The following is a 27,636-nucleotide window of genomic DNA, read 5'->3' on the forward strand; positions in this document are numbered from 1 at the left end:
AACCCCGCGGCTGATTGGCTCAGAGACAGGACGTCACCGCCACGGATCCGCAAATGGTGATTTGTCAACGTCACACCGCGGGTAACAAGAAGGAAACGCCTGATGCGCCCGAGTAATGAACAAGTTGTTCTACTTTGTAAATATGTTCCTTCACAACACTGATCTGCGAGAATAACAACACTGAAGAGGAATGTTGTCTTCATCCCTTTGTGCGTGTGCGTGTGTGTGTGTGTGAAAATAACTAAACTACATGGATAGATTCTAAACAAACATGGAGGGAGGATGTCTTAGAATAATCAGTCAAAGTTCTCCTCCACTAACACCCACTAGGAATGTGGTGAGATGATTTGTTAAATTTGATCAGGGAAGGGATATTCACCCCCGGCACATGTAAAATGAATGCTTTCTAAAAGCCCATATAATAAATATAAACCCCAAATCTGCCCCCCAAATTAAATATGTCAATAATTAAGTCAACTATACAAGAACCCACCGTTAAAATAAGTCCAGTTCCTGCATCTAAACACTCAGTACAAAAGAAAACTTTATTTGAGAAAAAGCACATCAGAAACATAAAAAAAACAAACCTTCCAAGATGGACACTTAATATTTGATCGTCTGAACTAAAATCTAACACAACCTTCTCAACCTCCACTATCATAACAAAAGTGTTAAAGCATGAATATTTTGTACATAAAAAAAAAAGGGTCCAAGAATTTAGAGGTGGACTTTGCTTGACAGACATTAACGATAATACTGTATTCACTGTGCTTAATTCATCTACTTTTCATTAGTGGTGGGAGAGGTAGTCAGATCTGTCATCCAAGTTGAAGTAGTGATTCCACACTGTAGAAATATTTAACCCAAATGTACCCTAAATGTAAAAGTCATGCATTCTGGATTTGAATTGTAAAAAAAAAAGGACATTGGCCCATTTCTGAAATAAATCTTAAAAACATAAAATCACCATAACATACACTCAGTTGTCAGTTTATTAGGAGCACCTGAGTGAAACTAGTGCAGTCTAAACAGTCAACAGCACTGCAATAAATCCTATTTTCCTAAATGTTATGTTTTGTTTTTGTTGATATTTTGATTTAACTTCATCCCTTTGGACTAATTTGCTGTGTCTCTTGTCAACATTTACAGCATAAATTCCAATTAATATATTGCAAAATAGTTTTGTCAATTTTCTAAATAATAGATATATTAATAGAGCTCTGCTATTTAATTCAATTTCCATTCAATGTTTATTTGTGCAGTATGTTTTTGTCAGGGGGATACCATGTACTTGCATCCGAATGTCCGACCAGAATATGACATACACTCTTACAACACTTGTTGATGTCAAGGGAGTAATTATTGGTTGCAGTTATTATTATCAGTTCATGTAGTGACACTTGGAAAATGGTCAGTAAATTTAATTTGGGGAATCAAGAGTCAAAATTAGAAGACATCCACCACAACATACAGAATTCCTAAACCCTTATAAAATGTACATGCATGCATATAAAAAAAATAAAATTACCTACATGTATTGACAAAGTGTTTACTTAGTGAAAACTGCACAGCCTTGGAAAAAGAAATAAAAAAAGACAGAGGGGTACATATTCAGTCAGTCTGGATAACAGCATTATGACCATTTTCTTTGTAGGTTCGTTGAATCAGTGATCGCTCACTGCAGTCAGTATAAAGAAAAGCCAAAAAAACTCAACTGATCAGTTTCAAATAATTCAGCAAAGCCCAAAATACAATGTTACAGTCTGTACAATGGAAAATCATTTTATGTACAATGTTAGAACTTTTTTTGGTACACTTATTTGTTCTTTTCACAAACAACTCCTCCACATCTATTGGTACCACAGTCGTCAGCTCAGAATATGGTCTGTGAATAAAGGAGGTACTTGAATCCTAAATTGCTCCTCGTCACATTTCTCCACTCTTCTCTACAGATGATACAGAGCGCCAAGGGAGTCGTCCAAAATACCCAACTTTTCTTAAACGTGTGTCCTGTACAATTCTGAAATATGTTTAAAATCTCTTACAGCGATACACATAGATACAGAGTGAGTCCCTGCGGATGGTTCTTCTTCAGATCTGTGATTAAAAACCCTGAAGGAACTGTTTTCTCCGTTAAATACAAATAAGTTCTCAAAGCACTTTGTCTCCATAGCAGCACTGACAAATGGAAAAGTCTATACAACAAAGTGCACATCTTCTGTCTACACGTACTTGAGAAAATCTAAAATATTGGTGGTGTTGTGCTCAAGTTAGATCCTCATCTTCATCAATGTAAGGGATGTCCAGGTCGTCATAGCTCCCGTTGAACGTGTTGCTGGGGACCTGGGGCTTGTTGTCGTGGCTCGGCAGGAATATCATGGACTGAGTAACACCTGTCGCTTGTCCCGATGTGAACTCGTTTGTCTGAGCCATCAGACTCCTGACTCTCTGTGCCAGGTCAGGAGGTTTCGCCGGGCAGTCCGGTTTCTGCGTTTTCAATCGCATGGTCACCTTTCCTGTTGGTAGCAACATCAGATTAGTCAGCATCGTTTAGGTCTAAGGAATTTAGTTTAGTAGAAAAAACTACTTTTACACTATAAATAAATAAATACATGCAATTTTAATAAAAAGTATAAAATATATAAAAGAAATATAGCACAAAAACATATACATACATGATGAATGTTTTCACCACAAAGTACAAGCTGTGCAGCTGTGAGCGGTGAGTGACTGGTGGAGAATGATAACTATGTGTTAAATGGCAGTGGGTGTGTACACTGATGTAGAGTGTGGGTGTGTCGTTGTAGCTTTTCTGTCAGTGGGAGCGACACAGTGTGTACAACCACAAGTTCATGTGCGGACTTAACTGTGAAGCCTATTTATGGAATCAGAAATCAAATGGAAATGGAGTTTTTTTTAATTATAAGAGGGATTCTGGAGCCATAAAGAGAATAAAGAGAAACAGCCAAACATCTGCTCTCTTGCAACACAAATGCTCATAGGTTCTCTAAACGGCCGTGTTCGAAGGTGGCTGACCAGAGAGATGTGATATCTCGAGGTCAGTATTCAGGTCCTGAAGATAGCCCACACATGCTGGACCAATCTTAAGTCATGATGTTTCACCCCACTCATCAAATGTAATATATTTAGACTTTTTAGTTTGGCCCATCTGCAGTTAGGTTTTGTTGATGTTTTGGCTTCACGTCTGGGGAGCTTTCATATTGCTCATCTTTACACACAGCCTATGATGCACACTCTTTGGATAATCTTTCCTGGACAGGTTCATATTGTTGCACTGGTTTGTACAGTAAGTGAAATAACTGAGAAAAATGAGAGTTTGAGGGGAAAGACAACTATACAATCATGCCCATTTCTTTGGCAGAGTGAGGCAGGAGTTTTTCTCTTTTCTTCCATTCTCCACGCAACTACTTGCTTCATATATGTGCCTATAACACATGTCTGCATGCACAGTGACCGGATATGCTATCACGATGAAATAACTATGTATTTAGGAGGTAGGATAAAAAAACTGGTGTGTTTTTTTCTTAAACCCAGGGGAAGGTGAAAAGACCTTACCTCCCTACTGACCTTCCGAATCCAGGCTCCCCAGACGGTCCTCTAGGCTCTCGGAGCTCATTGATGACGATGAGTCCAGGTTGTCGTTGTCGGAGTTCTCCTGCTCCAGATCAGGTAACCTGCAGGCCAGGTCCACCCTGGAGATAACAACACAAGATATTATCAATATTCAAACTCTGATGAATCTCTAATGAACTTTAATGAAAAAAAAAAAAACTTCATCTCACTTTTCTTGCTTGATGGACTTGATCCTTTCGATGAGAGTCATCTCTGTTTCATCAGTGTTGATCTCCTCTGGAACATTCAGCTCCGAAGGTTTTTCAACAACCTGCACATGGATCAGATTAGTGATTGGGTGTAAACTGCTAAATGGAGACGCTGGCTCCAATTAAATTCATTCCACAAGCAAGAACAAGTAACATCCAACTGCTCTAGGAACTATAGATACATTCTGAATAGTTGCTCTCATCTTTAAGCTTAGGTTTATATTACAATATGTCTCATCACTCAGATACAAATCAAGTTTTTGTTTCAAATTTACTTTTAACAATTGGTGACAATGGCTGACTCTTCTTAGTCAGGAAAGCCTTGGAGAGTGAACAGAATTAAAATGCTTCCTGAATGTGTCTCCTGTTACCACTCGTGATCGGATCCTGCTTCCCAGCTCTACATGCAAATAATCACGTATGTCATTTGTGAAGATCAAATGATGTTGTTTCAGCCCAGTCTGAGTAAACAGATGAGTCCGATGTCCATGTGTGTGTCGGTGTGTGTGTGTGTGTGTCTCCCTAGAGAAAGGGATGGGCTGAATGAATCTTAAAAAGTAGCAATCATTATGTGGTGATCAGTTTTTATAATGTGACTGTGACCACAAACAAAAAAGCATAGAATCACGTTGGATTGAATATTTGAATGTAGACGGTCAAAGGACAAAAGACAATGCGGCCTCACTAAATCCCACAACCACCTCCGAAGTCGCATTCGGTTGCGTTCAGACCTCAGCACTGACCACTTGTGATCACTCAGGACGGATGTTAACGCCAGGTCTTAAAACCGGGTCTTGTGTTGTCCTCTCACCGTGTTCTGCCTCCTCAGTTTGAGCTGATTCACAGCCAGGGCCTCGGCATATTCCAGCTCCTGGATATTCTGCATCTTCTCATTGTAGCGTCTGAACTGCTCAGAGATCAGCGTCTCCACACACCTGCAGACAACAGAGCGCCTCCATAAATCACAATCCATCTCTGGAAATACAGACAGTATCTGGAACATACCGTGTTGTGACATGAAAAATAAATGACTGTGGAGAGGGACGTGCAGCAGGTTGACTCACTGTGTTGTCTTGGCCACGTCCTTCATACCCAGGAAGGGGTCGTCAGAGTCAGGAGAGCGCAGGATGCAGGGGGCAAACACAATAGCCAGAGAGCTCGGTGTCATTTTGTTGTGCTCTTCTTCCTTTGCAACCCTAAAAGACACAAAGGTCAAGATCTCACTTTTCTCTCACAGGTTGACACAAAATACCCAAACAAACAAATAATCATCCTCATACCTGACGAGGTGAAAGATGAGTCGCTCCAATGTGTTGTAATTAGCAGGAGGAAGTTCATCAGCCTTCTGGTACACAGCCTTGATTCTGTCATCTTTCTCAGGCAGCTCTGAAAGTGGAAAAAAATGGAGATTCATCATTTTACATTTCATATCGTATTAAAGAAGCTGATCAGGAATGTATTAAGGGAAATGAAAAACAAGGGCCTACGTTGTAACGGGACCCCTCAAGGTTTATATGTGAAATAAAAATATGTATTCTATCAATATTTTCTCACCTGCAGCATGGAGAAAGTCACTGTAGAGGGAATAGGTCAAGAGGGGGTCAGGCAGCTCTCTGAGCCATCGTTTAACCAGACCTGTGATGGTGTGGATGGGGTAGTTCTCTAAACATGCCGACTCAGGATCTGATGGAACAAGACAGAAAACACAGGTTTAAAAAAATATGACTTTATTATTGTCCAAAGTTATTTCTCAGTAAATGTTGTTGGGTGGCAAAGGATGTGATTGTAGATTTGTTTTACCATCAAGTATTGAGTTTATATATATTTTAATTGTTGTCTGTTTTACGTGATTTACTCTGAAAGTCTTTGAATCGAACTTGAATAATACAAATATAAGTAAGCAAACATACAAAGTAGATCAAACTAACAAAAAACTAAAGACAACAGAATATGGGAGATTAAGAGGGAGATAGATATTCAGATTCTCCTCAACTTTTCCACCCCCAGTTATTTAGGCTGCTGTTGCTCCACACAGCTTCATGTGGAACTTGAACATGCTCAGCAAGACTAGAACTGACTGGATTTGTTCGATTCCTGAGACAAAAGCTTGACATTTCTTACTGGTCTCCAGAATCTGGTGAAGCTCCCTCGCTCGAGAGGCTGAGCCCGACTTGCGGTAAATGCCCTCGGTGTAGAGGCCGTTTATCTCCACATACAACAGCAGCATCTCCACCACCTTGGGCACGGGGTTGGCTTTACTGGTGAGGACACACACCTGCACCCCAAAGTGAAGGGAGCCTGGCAAATTGTCATCCTGTCGTACGGAAAGACAGAATGAGTTAACGTGAGGGGTTCAGTCATGAGAAAGCGATGTTAGGAAATATTAAAAACTTCCATTCTTACCTGTCTGGCGCACCGTGTGGAGCAATCGGTGATGATTTTGTCCAAGCATTTCTTGTGACATATTAATTTGCAGGCTAAAATAAAAACAGAAGAACAAAAGATTAGTTTTTTTAAGGCCATTTGTGTTTCTTTAGTATGTTAATATTTGATTGTGAAGCTTTTTCCAACTCACCGCTGCACATGTACGCTTTCTCCATCCCCCAGATGTAGGAGCCACACAAGTCACATGACTGCATAATGTTCACCTGGTAGGTGCTGAACAGGTGATCCAGAGGACTGTCGAGCTGTAGACGTGGGGGCACACAGAGAATATACACTGGGATTATTCATTATTCAATAGATTCATATTGAGAGAACCCAACAGTGCAGATAGGGATATTAAACTTACACATTTGTCCTTTTTCCGCCTCTTCTTTGTCCCTTTAGGCGCCTGAGAGAGTGAGGAATATATTTAGTTTATACTGTCACAATGGTTCAGAGGGTGATGATCGTCTTAAATTCTCACATTTACCTTCGGCGGTTCGGACCCGACTCGTTTCCTTTCGCCCCTGATGAAGCCGTCGAGCACGGACTGGAACAGGTTGACCACCAGGGAGACTTCTGCCTTCTCCTTGGGTCCAGCGAGTGTGTTCACCTTGTTGTGGTAACCTTTCATCAGATCTTTGTAGGCAATCTGCGGCTTCTGTTGGTCACAAAGTGCCCATTGAAACAGTTAGTCACGATTTTACCGTCAATCCCCTTCATTTGGTTCGTTTGTGAGACATTTAGGGGCAGATTCTGACCAGTGATTGTAAAATAAACTAAAGTGAGACATGCTAAAAACTAAAAGGGGTGAAAATAACTGTTCCCCTTCGATGAAGCTTTAAGGTTCTCGTTCATAAGGAGGAAAGAAATGGACTCACCTCCAAAGAGTACATGCCTTTGATGGTATCTCTGAACTGCATGGTGGCTAGGAGGAAGATGCTCTCTGTTGGCGACAGCTCTTTCATTCTTGTTCGGAGCTCGTTTACCTGATGACAGAGGTGAGGAAACGATGAAGAACAGAGAGTTAATCAAAATATATAAATCATCCGTCCCCTGACACAGACAATTTATCTGCACAGCCATGAGTGTGAAGACTTGATTTATCATTCTTCTCTTTTTCCTCCCGATCTCACCTGGTTTCCGAGGAACTCGTCCAGGTGTCGTAGCTCCTTGGGGTCGCTGATCTCTCGGTCCAGAGAGGTGTTCCACTCGATCGCCCGGGTGGCGCGGCTGATTTTAATGGTTGGGTTTCGCTTGGGCCTCCCACTGTTGTTGCTCGGCATGTGGTAGGGATGTGGCGTGTAGCTGGGCAGGACGACTGGAGGTGACATGAGGAGAGACGGTGTTATTAGTCGGACATGAGAATCAGGATATTTTCAATCAAAAACTGAATTTATCTTTGTCTGGACAGATTATCTCTTCAATCTCAAAGACATTAAACAGAAATGACATGAAAAGTCTGCCATCAATTGTTTATGGGCAACTAACCTCTAGGTGGCAGTAAACAGGAGCGTGGGTATATCAGGGTATATCATCATATTCACATGTTTGTACTACTGCTACAGTGTATTTCAAATATCTGCACTGCACAAGTAAAAAGAATAAAACTACTGCTTTATATTACCTGTTTTATCTGAAGGAGAGTCACTGCTCGGGGAAAGTTTCTGTACTCGTCTCTTGAGGAATTTGCTGAGAAACCAGGCTCTGTAGAAAAGACGGGAAGTTAAAAGAAGTTAATTCCATGCAGGGATGATATTCACGATTTCTAATAAACAAAAAGGCTGGTTCTAGAAACTCAAGCCCCTAAATAATTTCCGTATTATGAATTTTTACTTCTCAGGAGTTGTGAGCTGCGATTGGTTCGACCCCTGTCGTCCTGAGTTCTCGTCGCTGGTCCTGGGCTGGAGGCTGAACCTCGACCCATCAGGTTCTGCTGAAATCTGCAAAAGTATTAAGACGTGAACATAAAATAAATACCACTGGTATCAGAGTTAGCCACTTTCCCCCCCCGCGATGTTCACCTGCAACGACAGAGCGCACCCAATGCCTCCAAAACTCCGCCCACAGCTCCTCCACCACCAAATCACACACCCGTAAGCAAGATCAAATATTAGCACAGCCGCTTTATTCCTTCACCATTTTCATTTATCATGCAAGGGAACACGATCTCCTGCTGCCACCTCAACTTTAACCTGGTTCCTTTCAATTAGTATCATCAAAATTAGTTTGTAGTTAATAAGTGTATGTTATTATTTTCATTAACACCAGGTTAGTAAGACTTAAAAGAACAATTTACAGATTCATATTTCCCATGTTAATGCGTTAAGTATTTGATGTGATTCGCTCTGTGCAAAATAGTAGGATTAGATAGGAGTAAAGAAAAATATTCCAGTGCCGATTACATTATTTAAAGTAAGGATTTTTGAACATTGGTTCATTTAGTACTTGGTCCATTTATAGATTAAGATCAACACAAGCTGCCATGGTTAAGTTTTAGTGAGCATGTACATTAAACACAATCACAATGAGCCTATATGAAGCAATAACCTGGGATTCCTGAGGCCACCATGAACAAACCCCGGATTTAACTATGAAGCGAACAAATACAAACCGACACTGAAACAAGTCACTATCTTCTGTTGTAAATTGAATCTACTGATGCACGACTCATTTGGGTAAGGAGTCCAAAAAAAGATGAGCAACGAGCTGTGGAAATGGGTTTTCATAATTCCTCACTTTGGAAGCAACCGCTCATTTATCATTGCGCTGGTTTGCAGAGAAGAAAATGCAAAGTTCCACAAGAACGAAACCGTCGTTCTGTTCAGGACATAGACATGCGAGGCCTGCATGCAGAGAAGCATCATCTTGGATCAGCGTCCCTTTGGTCAGTACCTTGACCTGGGATTTGTGGCCCCGGACATCCACGCTACTGACCGAGCTCTTCATGGTGTTTATGTGGGGGCTGAGGGGAGGCAGCGGAAAGCTCCAGTACTCACTCTCCTTGGAGCCCCCAAAGTTAGCCATCAAACCGCTGCGGGCGTAGGCTAAGCGCCGTTTGCGTTTGGGCTGCTTTCGGAGGCGTACCCTGACCTAATTGGGTCAGGAAAGGTGGTAAGGCAGAGACTGGGAGGGCTCGGACTCATGCGAACGGAGCCTCCACGGCTTTGTGATCTTAACATACGTTTACAGTGCACACAACTACAGCTCGTCAACATCTATTGTTGTGAATGGAAAAAAACCAACAACAACCATGCTTTAAATCATATTTAGATGGTGTAAGAAAACCAAGGAAAAGTAAAGGTTACCTCATTGGCAGACGGTGAACTATCAGAGCCCGATGAGCTGATCTTTGACAGTTCATCGACAGACATGGATATCCCTTTTCGGCTGTTTTACAGAAGGAAACCAGAGCAAAGCTGTGGATTACTGTGGAACTAATATTAGACACTTTCCATTTGCTGGTAAAAGCATCAAGATATGCAGAATAATAACAGAATAATAGAGCTTTTACTTACTGAAATTCATCTTTCCTATTCGCCTGTGCATTTCGCCTGAATAGTTCTGGACTCGACTCATCCGTGGGTTCGCCCTCACTCTTTCTTTCCTTCCACTTCTCGGCCTTTTCCTTGAAGCCCTCCCTGTCTGTGTAGCGCTGAAGCGAGCTGCTGTTGGAGGGGCTGGGGGAGCGATCCTCATTGACGACTTTAGGGTCCAGAGGGAAGGAGAGGGGCCTGTTGAGCGGCGGCGGGGATCCTCTGCCGTCGCGTTTCTCCTGGCTCTGGTCCCTCTGTGCAGACTGGTTGCTGACGGGGTCGAGCTTCCGGGTCCTGTTGGGGCTCTGCTCCACTTTCTGCTGCCTCTTGAACTCTTTTTTTGTCATGCTGTTGAGTAAGAACCATTATATTAGACTGGCATTGCAGTAACTGTATTCATAATACAAATTGTTTTGTGTTTTTATGGTGCTTTTCAGTCTCAAAGCTCTTTACAGTGCAGCATGTGCAGCACTTTCTCTCACAATCCTCCAAACACTTCCAGCACAACTGTCAGGAGCAATTTGGGGTTCAGTGTCTTGCCCATGGGAAATTTGGCACACGGAATGGGGCATCGAACCACTGACCTGAACGTTATTGGCTCATATTGTCCTTGAACACTATTCTACCTGTTGCACACATGCCTCTGAACACAGTGTTGATCTGAAGAGAGACTGGAAATCTATGGAATCATACAGTGGTCTGTGTACCTGTCCCTGCCATGCCGAGTCGTCCCCTCGTCCTTCCCGTGCTGCTGATTCGACCTCTTCAGGGAAGTCCTCCACGCTGTCTGGATCACGGTCGCAGCTTGGTTTTGATTCTCATAAAACTCACGCCAGCTCCTCTGAAACAACAGAAATCCTCTGTCAACCTCAGTCCGATGTCAGAACATCTAATTTGTTCTTTATTCACGTACATCAGTCATGTACATGTATGGGTGAATAGTTACTGTGTCACAATATCAACAACGTCCTTGTAAAATGTGATGGGAGCTGCGTTTTCATTTTCCAGCAGTCCACATAAGGAGATTTCTGAAAGTACTGTTTTATTCTCAAGCATGTTTTTACACAAACTGCACCTGAATGAGAAGCGTGGCATCTTTCTTTTGCAGAAAGTGCTGTCGTATGAGAGAGGCCCGGAACCAGCGCTGCAGAATGACGAGGCGACGCATCACCTCTTTGTTATGAGTGTCTTGGAGCAGCTGCCTCTCCTTTTCCTTGAGGAAAACCTGAGCAGATACAAGGGAGGCATAGAAAAGTGTGAGGCAAGAGCAAAGCACAAAGAATAGTTGTACTGCGCAGTCAGTTTAACATCTAAGTTCATTCATTATTGTTTTTATGAATTTGTATAAACCATCAAGTGAAGCAGTTTACATGAGGAGACATATGTTCATGAATTTCCTGGATGGCGTCTCATTTACAGTTACCGTAGAAAGGCTACTTTTACCTTCTGGTCACAGTAATACGCAGGATCATGCAGAGTTAATACTCGTAATAAAATAGTAATGATTTTGATTAACCTTGGTTTTTCCTATTTGGTAGGTGGACGTGTCGAGCTTCATCTTCTCAAACAGCTCCGTTATGTGCTCAGGAGCTCCACGTGCTCCTTTTGGGAATAACATCCTGAACTTCTCCACAAACTCCTGTTATCAACAGAAAAACAATATTATCATTATAATATTTGTGTTTTTTATGTTCCTTTAATGCTTTGTAAATCTCTAGTGTATATCTGTATATTTGTGTACTTTTCTTCTTACCATGAATGTGTATCTAGCGCTGTAGCCAGACTTCTGGATGTGAACCATCTGCAGCATGTCTGTGTACCGGATTTGCTTCAGCACAAGTTCTTCATCAAAGTGCAGCTCCTTCTGTGAAAAACAATAAAGTGAACCATCAGTCTGATAACAAAACGTGAGACTAAATTCATCAGGATGATTTTGTAGATTCATAAATGACGTTTTACCTTTTCAGCGTTGGAGCGAAGACAGAAAATGAAAAAAGGCTCAGCTTTTTCAATCGTCTCCATCAGCTTTCGGAGCGAAGCCTGAAGAGATTCATTAGATGCAGTGAGTGTGGAGGTGCAGCCTTTGCTTATCAGGAATCAGCTGATACATGGTTCTGATCATTTGGGGATAATTCTTTAGCTGATCCTAACCACACATGAGCAACACAGCAAAGTTACATATAGAGAAGAAGAGAAGAAGATGACGAACCTGCAGCTGAGCACTGACTGTGAGAGGCCTCGCTCTCGGGTGAGGGTGGAAGACGGATTTGCTGGTTCGGTCGTGCGCAGTGAGACCAACAATATGTTGGAGTGACCGAAAATCCATGAGTTTCTGTTTGATGAGACATAATTAATGTACATCTTACAGCTACTAACAAACTCTTGAGACGGCAAACACTTGACAAACACTTTACCTTTGGAATGAGCTGTTTCTGTCGACCTCCTTTGCTCGTCCTGCAGACAACACACATGAAATGAGTCTCCAAACAATTAACAGTACAGATTGTAGCCGTTAACAGAATTTAAAAAGTAGATCAACTTTAGTTTAAACTACATGAATATGGCTGACTTACTTTCTCATTTCATAACTGGTGAAGATGTCTTCAAATACATCGAGAGGATGTTCGTCAGAGCGATCGAAGGAGAAATCCAGAGTGAGGCTGTTGCTGTAAATGAAAAAAAACGTATATATATATATTTGTACAGGATTTTTATTTATAGTGAACAACATGTTGTTTCCTCTGGAGCACTCTTGAAAAGAACAATACATATATATAAATTGAATAATTAAAACATCCTCAGTTGAGTTCAGAGCGAATAACCAGGATTTCAGGTCACTGAAAAGAGTGAGTTTCCTGATACAGACTCTGAGAGGGAGGAAAATGCACTTGCAACTTAGTCTTTCCTCAACAAATACAGCTGAGCGACAAAACAGAAAAACACAAGAAAATTAATGAATTCTATTTAAATTCAGTATCTTTGCCTGTTTTGTAATCAGACCTGGATGGTTGATGGCTATAGTTGCTATCTCTATAACAGAAAGTTCCTGCCTGATTCAATAAAAGTGTTGTGTTCAGTGTTGTGTATTCACCTGGAGAGTCGGTCCACGGCACTGTTGCGCTGTTTGATTTCCTTGAGGGATATCCGTTTGGTGGCTGTGGTGACAATAGAAGTCAGTTTATAAAAATCATCAGAACATTGATCACAGGAAGAAAAAGAAAAACACGTTGATGGTGTCGCTCGTAAAAAGTCATCTGAACAAACATGTCATGACCGAGGAACTGGAACCAGCTTTTCAAGCAAAAACAAATCCACTGTCAAGTCAACATTTCTCTGACGAACACAGAGTGAGGTATGCAGCTGCTGGTTTCCAGGTAAATATGTGACTCAACTAGCAGCTCAAGCCACCTACTCTTGTCTGCCCGCTGACGTCCCAGGTTTTTGAACACGGAGAGGATTCGGATGGTGGCTCGGAGGACCCCCCATCGGAACAGCGCCTCTGGGCTGGATGCAACCAGCTGATGCAGGAACGACCGCTCACTGCTGCGTAGCAGAGACACGACTTCAGGACGCATGTGCTCCGAGTTCTTCTCTCTGAAGTCCTGGAAAATAAAAACAATCAGGATTCACACTCTGGAAACTTCTGCTCTAGAAGTCCGAGAATCTGTGAGGCTTCACATTCGCTACATGCGAGGAGGGAGCCGCGTTAATCATTTACTTCAGTTCACATATTTTCAGGTTTTTCTCACACTGCTTTATCTGACAAGGCCACAGCAGATCAACACCCTTTACAGGGGAATGATGGAAAGTACTGAGTTTCAAATGTGGCCGGAGAAATCGTAATTCACACGGATGAATACGGACGTTTGCAAAGTGGGAACAATACTCCACCTGGATGTGATATTCAACAGTCCAAGCAAAGTGTCGGATGGCAAAAGTCAGCTTTGCGTTTGGAGAAGGTACAAAAAGGGAGTTGTTGTGATGCTGCTGCTTCAGCTGGTGCATCAGGGTTTCATCTGTGGCCTCGGGGAGGCTGAAGGAACACACAGAGGACAACACATCCAGTTACACATGTGATACATGGGAAAGAAAATGAGACTCAAACAAAGGAGCATGTGAACAGCAAAGGAATCTGCTGCATTGTTCAATTAAGGATATTGACTGATTATTTGCTTTCATTGATAGAACAAGGTGGTGACATGATGATATTACAGCCAATTCTAAAGCTTTACAAAAACATTTTAAGATCATATCTACATATATGTACATATATTTAGATTATCATTAAATATTGCTCACCCAGTCATATTTACACCACAGAAATTTGTTCATGATTACTCTTGCTTTATCTTCTCTGGTTGTTTTGTTTGGAAAACTAACTATAATTAAATTATTTTAACATATAACACACAATAATATAGTTTCAGGCATTTGTCAACAGCTTTTCCTCCTTCTGTTGATATCTGTAAGTGGAGGTTAATTGGTGTTTAAACAACCGATGATTGACAATAAAATAAAACACATCTGTACTAATACACAATCCTTAACCCATCAAATGTTGTAATCTGAGAGATGAAGTTAGTGGAAATGTGACAGGTGAAGTTCACTCACTCATCCTGGTTGTGCAGCAGGTCGAAGATTCCAGTTGATTTCTGGCTGATCAGTTCGATGCAGCCACTGTTGTCGCTGTAGTCGATGTTCTGCCAAGTGAGGCCTTCCGACACATAATCCTCCTGGAATCAAATTGTATTCACAATCACATGATCAGATTATATGTAAATTAAATGAAACAGTAGCAATGGTCAAACAGAACATACTGGAATAAAGACTGCAAGTTTTCTGACTCTTTAATGCCAACTCCTTTTTAAAATAATGTAGAAAACCAAGAAAATAGAAACTGGAAATATCAAGAAATTGATAAATCTGCAATTTATCTACCTGTAAGACCATATAAGTGAAATGTGTCAACAAAGTTATTGATATTGTGGGATTTGCAGGCACTGAGATAGCAGAGCACATAGTCCATACAAACCTAAAGACAAATGAAACTGGAAAAAAAGTTTCAGCTGAAATATATATATATGTGTGTGTGTATATATGTAAATACACCTACTTGCTTAAGCCTGAAGATGTTCTGGTTGATGTAATGCTGCAGCTTTTCATTCGTGTAGTTGATGCACAGCTGCTCAAAACCGTTTGTGTGGAGGTTCTCGAATCCGAACAAGTCCAACACACCGATGGACAAACACTGAAACAATGAAAACATGAATACTTGTTCTTTGGGGAACATTAAACACGTTGTCCTCCCGTGGTGAGTGTTAGAGACTTACAGAGACGGACTCCTCCATGTCTCGTCTGTTGAGCATTGCGTGGTTGATGTGAAGGACGATCCAGTCAAACAGAGCGCTGTACAGAGACTTGGCCATGGAGTCCCGCACTTTGGAGGCCTGCACAGAAAATCTTATATTTAATGCACAAAAAGATCAAAATAACAAAAACAATGTTGAAAATCAAATGAAAAAGCCTAAATTTGTATAATAATTCAAAGGTAAACAAGCAGCCCTAATACTACATTTAAACACTATACCTCTTCTAGTGTGTACGGATAATCTATGGTGGTGTTGGTGGTCACGACTCTCCTCTTGGTCAAAGTCTTCACCAGCAGCCATTTTTTCACCTGGAAATAAATTGAAAACAGAAAAAAGTTGAGACAAATTTTGATAAATATACTTTATATATTTAATCCACCGTAAAACAACTGTTTTAACATGTTTTTAAACCAAAACATATTGTGGGGTTGTTTAGCTCAGTGACTCTCTTTTGAAGTAACACACCAATAAATCCAGATGATGATTTAGTGATGTGGGTCTTGCTTTAAGAACGCACCTTGAGCAGGTCAGACAGTGTCGACAGGACCTCAGCAGGTCCAACCTCCAGCACCTGAGTGTCCTCTGACAGGGCGTACGTCACATTGCCCAGGTGGAGGATGGCAGAGAGCGTGGAAAATATTCTGCGTGGAACAAACACACACACGGGGTCAGTGTTTTTTTGGTGCACATCTGGCAGACACACTGGGGGGATTTAGTTGTGGCATATTGGGTAAAACCATGGTTTGATAAGGAGGTTAAGCCTGTTTATTAATTGGTTGGTTTGTTTGTTTGTCAGCAAGATTATGCAAAAAATTACTTGACGAATAATTTCGAATGGTAGAAGGATACAAAATGGGTCAGGATAGAACCCATTCACTTCTGATCAGGAGAATCCAGCCGGACTGATTCTGTGCCAAAGTATTTCAATTTATTTGCTACTTACAGCAGTAACGAGGATCAAGGACAGAGGCATTAAAATATTAAATAATTTCTGCCTGGAATACATATATAGAACTTTTAATTTTCTAGAAACTGAGTGACTTGCTTCATATTCAGATTATCAACTGATCATGTTCTCAGACTCTGACATGTACTGTAGACCGACTTTTGGTATCTCGTTTTTATCTCTTTTCCTGTTTTTACAGCCTCGTTGATGGTTCATCAGCACATCAGTATTAACACAAAGCTGATGTGAAACTGCTGCATTTGGAGCCAGTGGTGTAAACAGTAAACTTTGCTGTGTTGATGTTGACTTTGAGCAAGCACATCTAGAATTGTAAAATCTAGAGGATAGTTGATAACCAACGTGGCAAATTAATGAGATTTACTTGATTTACTATGTGCACGAGCAGTTCCTCAGCACTACAGGTGTCTTCTAAGGAAGGATTGAAAACTATGCTGCTGCTGCTTTCATGTGTGCACTGTGTCCCAAGGCTGTCAGGCACTTGCCAACACTTTTGCCGCATTTTTCTCCTGCTTCACTTGACAAGCTCTGACCTGTTACATGAGCAAAGAAAGCAGAGGCTCTCAGAGAAGGTTCGGTTAGAATTGCACAAGAATTCACCTTCATGCAAAGTTTTTATATTCCAGGTTGGTGCAGCTGACGTTAAACTGTGGAACCTGTTCCAGAGAAGTGCAGGTCAACTGCAAATCTTAATTATTTTTTAAATCAACTCTGAAAACTGTCCTGTTTGCCACGGTCCTTTTATTAAATCATTCAATTACACATTTTGTAAACTGCACTCTTTTCATTCATTTATTTATTCTGTATTTAACTAATTTTTAACCTATATTTTCTTTTTAAAGTCATATTTTCTGTATTTTCTTATATTGCTTGTGCAATTTGCCTCAGCTGTCTTGTAAAAACCGTACATACTGTTTCTTGGTGGAGGCCAGGAAGCCGACCATTTCCATGGCTTGCTGGAGTCTTTTGTACTCCTGCCCAAGCTTCTCCTCATCATCTATAAGACTGAGGAAGACCTGCAGAATAAACAGAGGGGGTGTGAAGAGAGACACGGGAATATTAGGCATATCGCCACAGAGGTTTATGCAAGGAAACATTATTTCAAACAAGATCAGAATCCTCCATTTTCTTCAGCTTTTTTTATTCTCACACTATTTATTGACTTTCATGTACATTTGTGAATTTTTTTTTAATCTCGTTTCCGTTTCTCTATAATCCACTTTGGTTCACTTTTGTGGTTTATAAAGCTGCTTTCAGACTTGCACTGAACTCAGACATTTTCCTGAAGTATTCCAGAGGGGCTGCATGTGAGAATGCAAATGTCAGAGCTATGTGCTCCCGACATTTTCCAGATTTTTTCCTGCCAGGCCCCTGGGAAAATGTCCAGGAAATGTCAGAGTGAGTCCATGTAAGAAAAACTCCATGGGCCCATGTCTAAAAAGGTATTTTGTATTTCCCAGGTTGGGTTGACACCTGTAATTTAGTTTAATTTAGAGTCATTCTTTATCATCAGTAATGCATGAACCTAAAAATCTGATTCAGTGACACTGACTTAAGCAAAATGATGCTTCTCAACACTGAACTTAAAGGTTTTCTGTATTGTTCATGAGCATCATCCATGACTCATGGCTGCAACTGAACTGCAGCCACATATAAGGAAAAGCTACTAAAAACAAAAAAACAAAATATGTTTTTAACTGGAACATGATCGAGGTAAAAGCTGTTTGTTCTTCCAAGTTGCATTTTTCACAATAAATTAAATTAAAAACACCATAAACCACAGAGATCAATGTTTCCAGGTTGACCCATTGTGTTGTTTAGTCTACACACAGACCTCAATCACACCACAGTAAAAAATAAATATGAGTGAATGAATTTAAGTGCTACTAAAGTAAAGTATGTTCACTAAAACCTAAATAAACATGTTGGAGGTCGATGTGTTCCTAAACTGAAAATGTAATAAAATGGTTTTGAAGGAAAACAGGGGCACATTGAGCCTAGGTGAAGTGTTTTACAGTTTTATGTGAGAGTTTCAAGATATTATTGTTCTCCGTCTATAAAACATCAACCACTGATTCCCCCTGACAGCATTAAATGACACATCACTGTGTCATGACGCTGTAAAGATTGTGGATCAAAGTTACCTGCTTGAGGTAGAGATAGTCCTGCGGCTTCAGCAGATGAAACTCCTCCCGCTCGTCTTTGGACGCTCCCACCAGCAGATAGTAGAACACGTGGTAGTTCCTGCAGGTCAGAGGTCACAGAGCGCAGATACAGTCAGTCAGGGCTCGTGTTATTCACTCAAGATGGCACTGCAGGCGTGTGTTTTGAGTGAGGTCTGCTGTTCCTGACCTCTTCCACGGATCAGGGTGCAGGTACGATGGTGAATGGACTGTATTTATAAAAGGCTTTACAGTGCATTCATATTCATATAGCGCTTTTATACGCAGCCCTTTCTCTAGCATCACTTCAGCACACGGTATGGACGAGCCGGGGAGAGAATCAACAACCTTCTGGTTAGTGGACGACCGGTTTGATCTCCTGAGCCACAGCCGTCCACAAGTGTTATCGACAATTCCAAGCCCTTTACAGTACATTCGTCCATTCAGACACACATTCATACAAGGCTTCTATTCGCAGCACTATCACACACCGTCGTCACAGCCGTCAGGGGCAACGTGGGGTTCAGTCGCTTGCCCACGCATGTATTGTGCCACAGTGTGTTAGTCTGAGCAAGGTTGGTCTCAGTAGAGATTCGTTAAAATGTGAGTTTTTCCCTGAGGATTTGAAATGTCCCCTGTCTTCATCTTACCTCTCCGTCTTATCTCTGGACACCAGGCGGCACTTTTCAAGTAGGTACTTCTCAATAACTGCCCTGCAAGAAACACACACACACAAAGACAAGAGGAGAGTGTCAACAAAGCCTGTGACGCTTCGCAGAGGTTGCCAACATTGACCAATTATGACATGAGAAGAAAAATTTGCTTAACAAAGACATCCTCCAAAAATAAACAGTAGCGCAGATGCCTGGAGGATTCATTAAAAAAAGGAGCACAGGAGGTTGTGGAGGGAAATAAAACTCACCCTCTGATGACGCCGCTCTCCAGGTAGTGGAGCTGGATGAACTTCCCGAAGCGACTGGAGTTGTTATTCTCTGCAGTCCTGGCGTTGCCAAAAGCCTGTTTGAAATATAGAGAGTATAAGTTTCCACTGAAATGAACAGACACATTTGTCACAGACACTGGCACCAAAGCCTAAACACTGCAAATGTCGGCTGCTCAGAGGAGCTATAAACTAAATCAGTTTGGTGTGTGGATGGTGGAGCGTGCGTTCCACGAGCAAAAGAGCAAAGATGGAGTTGGGCAAAACTCTCTTCATGACTGTAGCCTGCGAAACTAAACAAAAAGTGACGAATCACTACATACTAATTAAGTATTAAGATAATACAATGAGTACGAGAATTGTGGGAAATAGAAAAATGTTGTAATAAGGATGTAAAAGCATAAATCTGAAATTATATAAAATATTTTTTAAAGCTGCTTGTCTGATTTTAACGATTTCCCAAGAACTTACAATTGAATCACATGATTTTACAACATCACCACTTTCACTTCACCTGCTTCACTACGTCATATTTCAGTCCGCCTGATTTGCCTTCATAGACTGCAATGTGTTTAAACAATGCAGTCAAACCAGGAGAATCACATCAGGCACATAACTAAGTGATGACGAGCATTAAATCCTTGAAGCCTCAAAGAACTTATAAATAAATAAACATTTATTTTCCGTGCAGTGGATGAGTGCACAACTTAAGCTTGTTCCCACATCTGAAATGTGAGGAATATTCTCTTTGTTCTGTTTCTTATGTGCAGAGCTTAAAATAATAACTTCTTTTATCTTATTTTCTCAACTACTCCATTAACATTTCAGTGTAAAAAGTGAGGAAATGTAGTTAAAACATCTGTTTGTCTAAAAATGTGCTTGTTTTGTCCAATTTACACCCTTTAGTTTAAATAAAATTAAAATTAAAAAAGCAATAAATAAATAAATGAAAAAATAATCCTGAATTTCCCTCGTATTCATTTTAAAATTATTATAACAACAGTCAATCTGAAATTACCATGATAACTAATCCATTTATTATCTGATCGTTTCAGCTCAATCATTTTAAATCAAACTCCTTAACTGTGGTTCAGACAAACTAAGATATTTCATCATGTCTATTTTTAAAACCTTGTGATTGTTTTCTGAGCCTTTGAGAATCAATAATGATGTAATCAATAAGTGAAGCCCTCCCACAAACATTACATAGTGTGTTATTGTACAACACACTGGAGACAGTATCTAAGGTTCACTATGAAAAGCACAGGAGACTCCACCCAGGTAACGTCAGTGGGTAAAATGACACATCGGCCTCTGCTGACTCTGGATCAGCTTCTACTTCCCAAGTGTGAACCTTTCCCAAAAGGAAAAGAAAAATCCCAACTGAGCCCAGGTCAGTCTCCAAAGCATATCCTTGTTCTTCATTCCTGTGAGAGCTGTGCCGAGAGTCGTGTCTCAACCCGCCAGAGTAATGTCTCCACAGAGGGTGAGACAGGTCTGCAAACCGCACTGATCACACACTTCGCTGGAATGTTCCCGTGAAGCTTTTGCAAACGCACCGAGGTGAAGGATTTCATTTTCAACCAGCTCGATAAAAGATGGTAGATGTAGCGAGATAAGAATGAAAGGAATGTGGAGGGGAAAAAAAGTAAAGGTGGTGGGAGAGAGAGAGAGAGAGAGAGAGAAACAGGTGTTTGTCAGGTCCCAGTTTAGGGACTGGATCCTCTGAAGGACATGATCTTAAAAGAGAGGACGTACAGGCTTAGGGGAATTTACAGAAACACAGACAACAGATCATTCAAAGAGTCAAAGATTTGCATATTTGTCACCAGAAATTCACCTTCAGGAAACAAGGGGAAAACCACCAGGGGTAAAACGGTTCCACAATACTTGAGTTTACAGAATGAGCTGTGATAACTAATCGTTTTTCAAACTGATTTAGTAAGTTGAGGTGCCCAACATGAAGCTGAGTCCAGCTCCTCAACTGTGACAAGTCTCTGTTCCATATCAATATGAATTAAATACCTTAAGAGTTTTTAACTGCTGTAGAGCAAATGATAATTTTTCACAATTTCCTGATGCTTTATATCTTAAATGATTAATTCATGGACAGAAGAAATCATCTATAATCTTATAATAAAAGGTAATCGTTATATTAAGCCCTAATCGTTACCACATCCATTTACCTGTAATGCTCTGACTAACAAAAAAACAAGAGGATTACTAAAAACAAATGATAGAATTCAAACCCTGCATCCACTTCAGTATTCACACAGTTTTTCATTCATCTAGTTTGGTCCCAGACTTTTAGCTGTGAACGATCAGCACTGGTTTCACAGGAGCAAGGTGATTACCAGTTAAACCACAGATTTATCCAGAACTTTCAGAGGCATTAAGGTTTTATAGACAACATGTTTTTCCTGCTTTTTCTTTCCCGTTCTCTGAGATCCGCATTTAGACCGTTTGTGGTTTGAATAATTACAATGTCATCAAGTCTGCACGTTCCAGAATAAGCACTGACTCACCTATTATGTGTCATTATTCTAAAGTATTAGCCAAAAAGATAATTTCATTAAAAATCAAAAAGCACTGTAACCCATTATATCAAAACCACAACTGAACATAAAAGGTTTCACACCTACACTTTGGTTTATGTTTGAAGTGATTGAAGCTCTTATATTCTTGTGTCTTCTTGCCAGTTTAAGGCCTTTTTCCAAATGTCCCTAAACACGAAACACATGGGAGCAGTTCCTGTCCACAATCACGCACAGGATTCATTGAAATGACCAAAATAGTTTTCAATAGTATTTGGTTCATTTCAGAAACTGTTAACTTCCACCATACGCTACTACACAATAAAAGGCAGTTACATCATTTTACTGTAGGTCGGTTTCTCCTCAAAGTATTCAGCTGTAAAGCCTCAGCTGAACTAAATATCTTACTCGCGTCATCTATTTGTCTTTATTTCCGTCACTACAACAAACTGAGCCCGACTCCTCTTTGCTTTGAGCTCAGAATAATCCAGTGTTATTCCTGTTTGCATTAACTAACAAAGGAGAGCTCTCGTCCTCTGAATCCGACACTTGGCTGTGACGACACCCACCAGAGCCAATGGGAGTGGTTGATTCCGAACTGGGAAAGCCTACATCACCAGTAAAGGTGGCAGATGAGAAATGATGGTAAAAGCAACGCACCAGGCAGAAAGCGAGACTATCTAAAACATGTCATATTATATTTATCGACAGAAGTACAACAGGCTCACATGGAAAAGCAGGGGCTCACTGGATATAACTGATTTACTAGTTTAACAGCAATAAACACCAATGCTTCCACAGCTCAGACCTTTGGGGAGTTGATATTGGGAAGTGTAAACACTCCCATGAAGTCTTGTGATACTTCACATATTTACTGTGGAAGATATTGGGGTCCGAAACTTAAGGTGTGGGAATATTTCCCTGTGATCATGTGATTATTTCCTGACTTTGTGAATTAACAAGGATCTCCTCAACACAATGGAAGACTCTGGCACAGATTAAAGATCATTACTCTGCCAAGGCCCAATAAAACCCTTATGAAACCACATTTAAATTCACCATTTCGCAACGTTGAAGAAAGTGAAAACAAAGTCCTGCACAGTCCTTGAGTCATACTGCATCATTCCACCAAGTTTCATGGAGAGCGGTTCAGTTGTTTTTGCATAATCCTGCTAACTCACAAACAATGGAGATAAAAACATAACCTGATGCAAATGCTGCAAAGTGGATTATGGGATACAGGAGGCTGCAAAGGATCCACCGGTGTTGTCCAACAAATTGAGACTAAAATAAAAGCTGCATTTCTAGCTGGAATATGTGGAGGCCTCTAAAATGTGACAGAATATGCTTGTCAAAATGGGAAAAGGGGGATGACTGTGCTCTTGAAAGGAAAAGCTAGGATGAATTTGAGATCCCTGGATTGACACACAGCTGGACTAAAGGGAGAATGGGGGGGAGAAAAGGTGCTTGTGTGAGAACGGGGTTTAGGTTGAGAGCGAGGAGGTGATTTCTGCTTTGTTTTGTAGGATTTCCAGCAAACTGGCTGAGCCTGTTCCGACACGTTCCCGTTTCTTTTCTCTCTCCGGTGCTTCCTCCAGGACAACGCCCTGCACATTCCCCCTGTGGAGCGCAGCTACAAACCTCCAGCAACCACCGCAAGGTGTCATCACTTCCTGGCTATTAACTGCAATTTTCCTCCTGGTTTTAATATCAAACAACATACAACAAACGTTGTATTATTCATTACTTGCATTCTAAAAAGAAACCCTGAGTACACTGGCAGTTTGTCTGTCACCGGGGAGATCGAAAATCTAATTTAGCGAGAGAACATTTAATGACACATCAGAGGGAAAGATAAGGAAGCTGCACTTCTTAGTTTTAAGATAAGGAACAAGTTTCACAGGGTATGACTCACGAATGCAAAGGAAATCCATAGACGTTCAAAACAGAACATTTACAGAAACACAACGACCAAAAAACCTGCAAATGGAAAAAGGCCTTGGATCGATTCCTCTATTCTTATTATATTCTTCCTTAATATTTCTTCATCGGAACGCTTGTTCTGCATTTTCAATTTGCCATTAACACAACAAACCACTCTCTGCTCAGGTCAAACCTCTGACTTTTAGGAGATGAGCTCAAAACAGCAAAATGCCAGTGAGATCATTCGGCAGAAAAATACCTAATACAAGGAAATGCTTGTCCGTCTTGTTCAGAAAGGGGAGGAATCCATATTTAGTTTCTCTGTCCAATAAGAGGCAGGCCCCCTGGGATTGTGTGTGTAGGGTTGTGAACAGTACCAAGAGGAACAGGATCTTTTATGTGAAAGGTTAGCTGGTGTATTGATGAAGAGACAGAGAATGGATTACAGCACAAATCTGAAAAAACCAGGCTCGACACGTCTCCACACCTTCTGCTCCAACACGGTTCACATTTACTGGCAGATACAGTGGATTTAAAAAAGGTATAAAGCAAAGAGTCACATGCTGAACTTTTAAAGTATGAACCAAATGTTTCCGTTTTTGGAATGAAGTGAAACCAGTTGATGTTTCTAGTTCCCACTCGTTGATCTGTTCCTTGAGCATTGAAAACAGACTGAGAACAGGGAAACTGAGAAAGAAATTGTGTTTTTCCTGTAAAACACAAGTTCCGAAGAGTTTAGAAGTTCCCTTTAAAAAAAACTCAAAACCATCTGGCCTAGTTTCATGTCAGTTATTTGAACATGTTGTGTAATTTAACCGACATCTCAAACAGAAAGCAGAGATCTGAGGGAACTGTGGCTTCAAGTTCCTGACACTGCTACTGTGGAAGAGAGCCACAGAAACAACAAGATGTTGTATTTTGATTTAGGTTCATTTGAGGAAACTATGAAATTAAAATGTTGTCGATCTGGTTCATGTCTATGGCTCTTTATGATCATCCATCACTTGTGGCCGTTTATCTCTCACCATGGTGCACATGGCAGCTTTTTGTGGGTATTCTTGAACACAATCATGTTTTTTTACTGCAGGAAGTGGAAAACACAAGTGTCTGGATTATATTTCCTGTATTACAGGAGTGGATTCTGTTTATTTTTAACCAGAATAGCAGTGATTAACATGTACGGAAAAGGCTTTGACACTAAAGCATGAACTTTATTCATGAAATAGGTTGTTTCAGTTTAATGTGGCCCCTGACCTACAGCAAAAAATCCCCACCCACATCGAAGTGGTGTCCCACAAACTCATACCACCATGACTGAATGAGGTCAGGGTGTAGGTTCAGTTAGTTTCACTCTCTTCAGGCCACAACATAGTCAGATGATCAGCTAGTTAATCCAACAAGATCAAGACTCGCACCATTTTTGAAAAGATCACATGATTAATCGAGAAATTTTATCTTTAAAAATGAGCATAATCGTTAGTTAGAGCTCAAGTTTTGAGGGTTTAAAGCTCGAGATTGTCATAAAAATGTTCCTACATTTCCCAGAGCCATCACAGTGTCTTCAAATAATTTGTTTTTCCCAATCAAAAGTCACTGTATTGATTGATTGCTGTGACCCCGTAGCTGAGAAATCTGAAACTGCGATAACTGTGTGTTTGATATCCGTGTCAGACAGCGAGAAAGTCATTCTTCAACTACAGACGCAGGTGTCAGTGGATTCCGGAGTCACCTACCTCCAGCAGTGGTCCCGCCCCGAGGATGGTCCGCTCCAGCCCGGTGGAGTACGTCTTCTGGCCCAGCGCGGTCAGGCAGTGGATGAGATAACTGCTGCTCTCCGTCTTCCCGGAGCCGCTCGCTCCAGATATGACAATGCACTGGTTGACCTGCCTGTTGAGCATGGTGCGGAAGGCCACGTCTGCTACTGCAAATATATGAGGGCTTAGTTTGCCCAGTGGCTGCTTCTCATACATCTTGATATACTTGGGGTTGTAGTAAACAGGAAGGAGCTTATTGGGATTGATGGCGATGAGGATGTTGCTGGCATAGGTGTAGATTTTTAACTTGTAGAAGCGTTGGCGTAAAGCCTCCAGAATATTCTCCTCAGTCACAGCTGGGAGGTTGCAGAGGTCGTCATAGTCCTCGGTGCTGCTCTCTTGGTCGCCTGCAATGTTGGCTTGCTGCTGCTGCAGGATGAAGTAGTGGCCCTGGCCCCGAGGATGCCACCTCTGCGCCTCTGTTGGCCACAGCAGGACTCGCTCCAGAGGACAGTCGTCATCTTCTAGAGGCATCTCTTCTCCATCGCTCTCCCGGACCTCCAGCAGGGCGTACCTCTGGCTGGAGTCCAACCCCAGAGTGACGATAGCGTTGTGGATGACGGACCTCGCATTGTCCCCGCTGTTCACCTGCAGGGGACAGTAGACGGCCGTTTCCTGGGACACCCGGGGGTAGATCTGCACAACTCGGGCCCTTCCATCCTGCTCAGGGGCCCCGGCTCGATCTGTAGTGCTCATCCTGATACACGGAGGCAGGCTTCAGCATAACTCACTGCGCCAACTCTCTGCCAGCTTCCACTGTGGAAACACACACATAGTGAGATTAAATGAAATAGTGAGATGATGAAAATCAAACTGAAATCAAAACAACTAAATCCAAGTATGACCATCTAAAACTTCCTTTTTACAGTAAAATGCAGATTATTATTTAATTCAAGTTCAAACCTTTGCTTTCAAAATACTGTAATAAGTGTAAAACTGTTACATTATATTATATTTTCACTGTATTTTCGACTGTCCTCTTGTAAATGATGTCTGGTTGGGACCAGTTTTTACAATCACTCAATCCACACTGAGGTGCTACTGTCTTGCACCGGTCAGGAGATGTGTTCTGCCTCTTTGGATATTGGACAATGTCCGCATATGGTTTTTGGATCTGGAGATTTATGGAATTTATCTCTCTGGAAGCAATACGCTACTGGCTCAGTTCCAGTTTTTACAAGATCTGGGACCCTTTCTGGAGTAAATAGGGGATGACGGGGTCCAGCTAGAGAAGGTGGTCGAAGACATAGAGGTCTATTCACTGATAGTCGGCCGTGACATCGACAACTGACTCTTGATGCACTAGTTTCCTTTTCTCTGACTTGGTTTCTTTTTTGTCTTTCTTTTTCTTTGTGAATGTCCTAAAGACTGAAAGACAGTTTTTCCAGACTACATTGGGGATGACAGGTCCCAGATCAGCTCTTTGAAGGGGTCTACATGGTCTTGAGGTACAGTAGTGTGTACTGTACTTTTTTCTGTCTTGGTGTCTTAGTCTTTTTTCTCTTTTCTTGTGTGTCCTCTGATATTTACAAGTGTTCTTGTAGTTGAAAAATCAGTGAACATACTTTAAAAGTACAATCATTTGGCACAAAAAACGACAAGATACATTGAAACACTTTGCTTCCCTCATTTCCACAGTATCAACCTGCTCTATCAGGAATTACCAACTTTTCCCTTAATCACCACAGAAAGTTCCCACACATCCACCCAGGGGACAAATGTCAAACAGGGACAGCAACAAGTGTCAAACTGGATTCAAATGTCCAAATCAAAACTCACCAAACCGCTCATTTCATGTTGAAAAGCTGGAAAAGTCCCAACGACAGCGAGGAGAGGAGGCGAGTTCCTGCAGCTCCAGTGAAACCAAGTCAGAGAAAAACTGAAACTTCCCTCACCTGAGCCTCCAGAGAAAAAAGGTGAGACAGGAAACTGTTCCTCGCTCAGTTTCAAATCACCTCCCAGTCGCTCACACGCACATTTCGAGAGAAGTAGTTTTTCCTTGAAATCACGGTTTCATTTGAGATGTCGTGGATTTGATGTCTCCGCCGCGTTGTTGTCCCGGGTCGAGAACTCACTTCCTAGATTTACACTCACACGCACGCACACGCACACATTGACGAGGTGGAAA

The 27,636-nt window shown here is 41.3% G+C and overlaps 1 protein-coding gene across 2 annotated transcripts; it reads right to left on the reverse strand.

The window, feature by feature from the left end:
• Positions 1-526: 526 nt before the first annotated feature.
• Positions 527-27,636, reverse strand: myo9b (myosin IXb). 2 transcript variants are annotated; one of them, XM_035169934.2, is made up of 41 exons: positions 27,288-27,636; positions 25,428-26,264; positions 19,220-19,314; positions 18,948-19,010; positions 18,280-18,379; positions 17,048-17,151; positions 15,689-15,812; positions 15,390-15,479; positions 15,133-15,249; positions 14,916-15,050; positions 14,414-14,535; positions 13,694-13,835; positions 13,215-13,404; positions 12,894-12,957; positions 12,376-12,468; positions 12,217-12,256; positions 12,012-12,134; positions 11,762-11,842; positions 11,556-11,666; positions 11,319-11,441; positions 10,878-11,027; positions 10,510-10,643; positions 9,785-10,150; positions 9,575-9,656; positions 9,162-9,359; positions 8,103-8,209; positions 7,894-7,973; positions 7,403-7,587; positions 7,148-7,255; positions 6,757-6,927; positions 6,634-6,675; positions 6,418-6,529; positions 6,246-6,319; positions 5,964-6,156; positions 5,397-5,525; positions 5,123-5,228; positions 4,907-5,038; positions 4,654-4,777; positions 3,804-3,904; positions 3,589-3,713; positions 527-2,516 (listed from the first exon to the last, which is right to left on the reverse strand). In XM_035169934.2, the coding sequence occupies exons 2-41, from the start codon at positions 26,202-26,204 to the stop codon at positions 2,266-2,268; spliced, it is 5,664 nt and encodes a 1,887-aa protein (XP_035025825.2). In that variant the 5' UTR covers positions 26,205-26,264; positions 27,288-27,636; the 3' UTR covers positions 527-2,265. The 2 variants fall into 2 exon arrangements, with proteins under 2 accessions (XP_035025825.2, XP_035025826.2); XM_035169935.2 differs by lacking the exon at positions 9,162-9,359 and having other exon boundaries at positions 27,288-27,635.

Source organism: Hippoglossus stenolepis, chromosome 11 (assembly GCF_022539355.2).
Source record: "Hippoglossus stenolepis isolate QCI-W04-F060 chromosome 11, HSTE1.2, whole genome shotgun sequence".
Lineage (NCBI taxonomy): Eukaryota > Metazoa > Chordata > Actinopteri > Pleuronectiformes > Pleuronectidae > Hippoglossus > Hippoglossus stenolepis.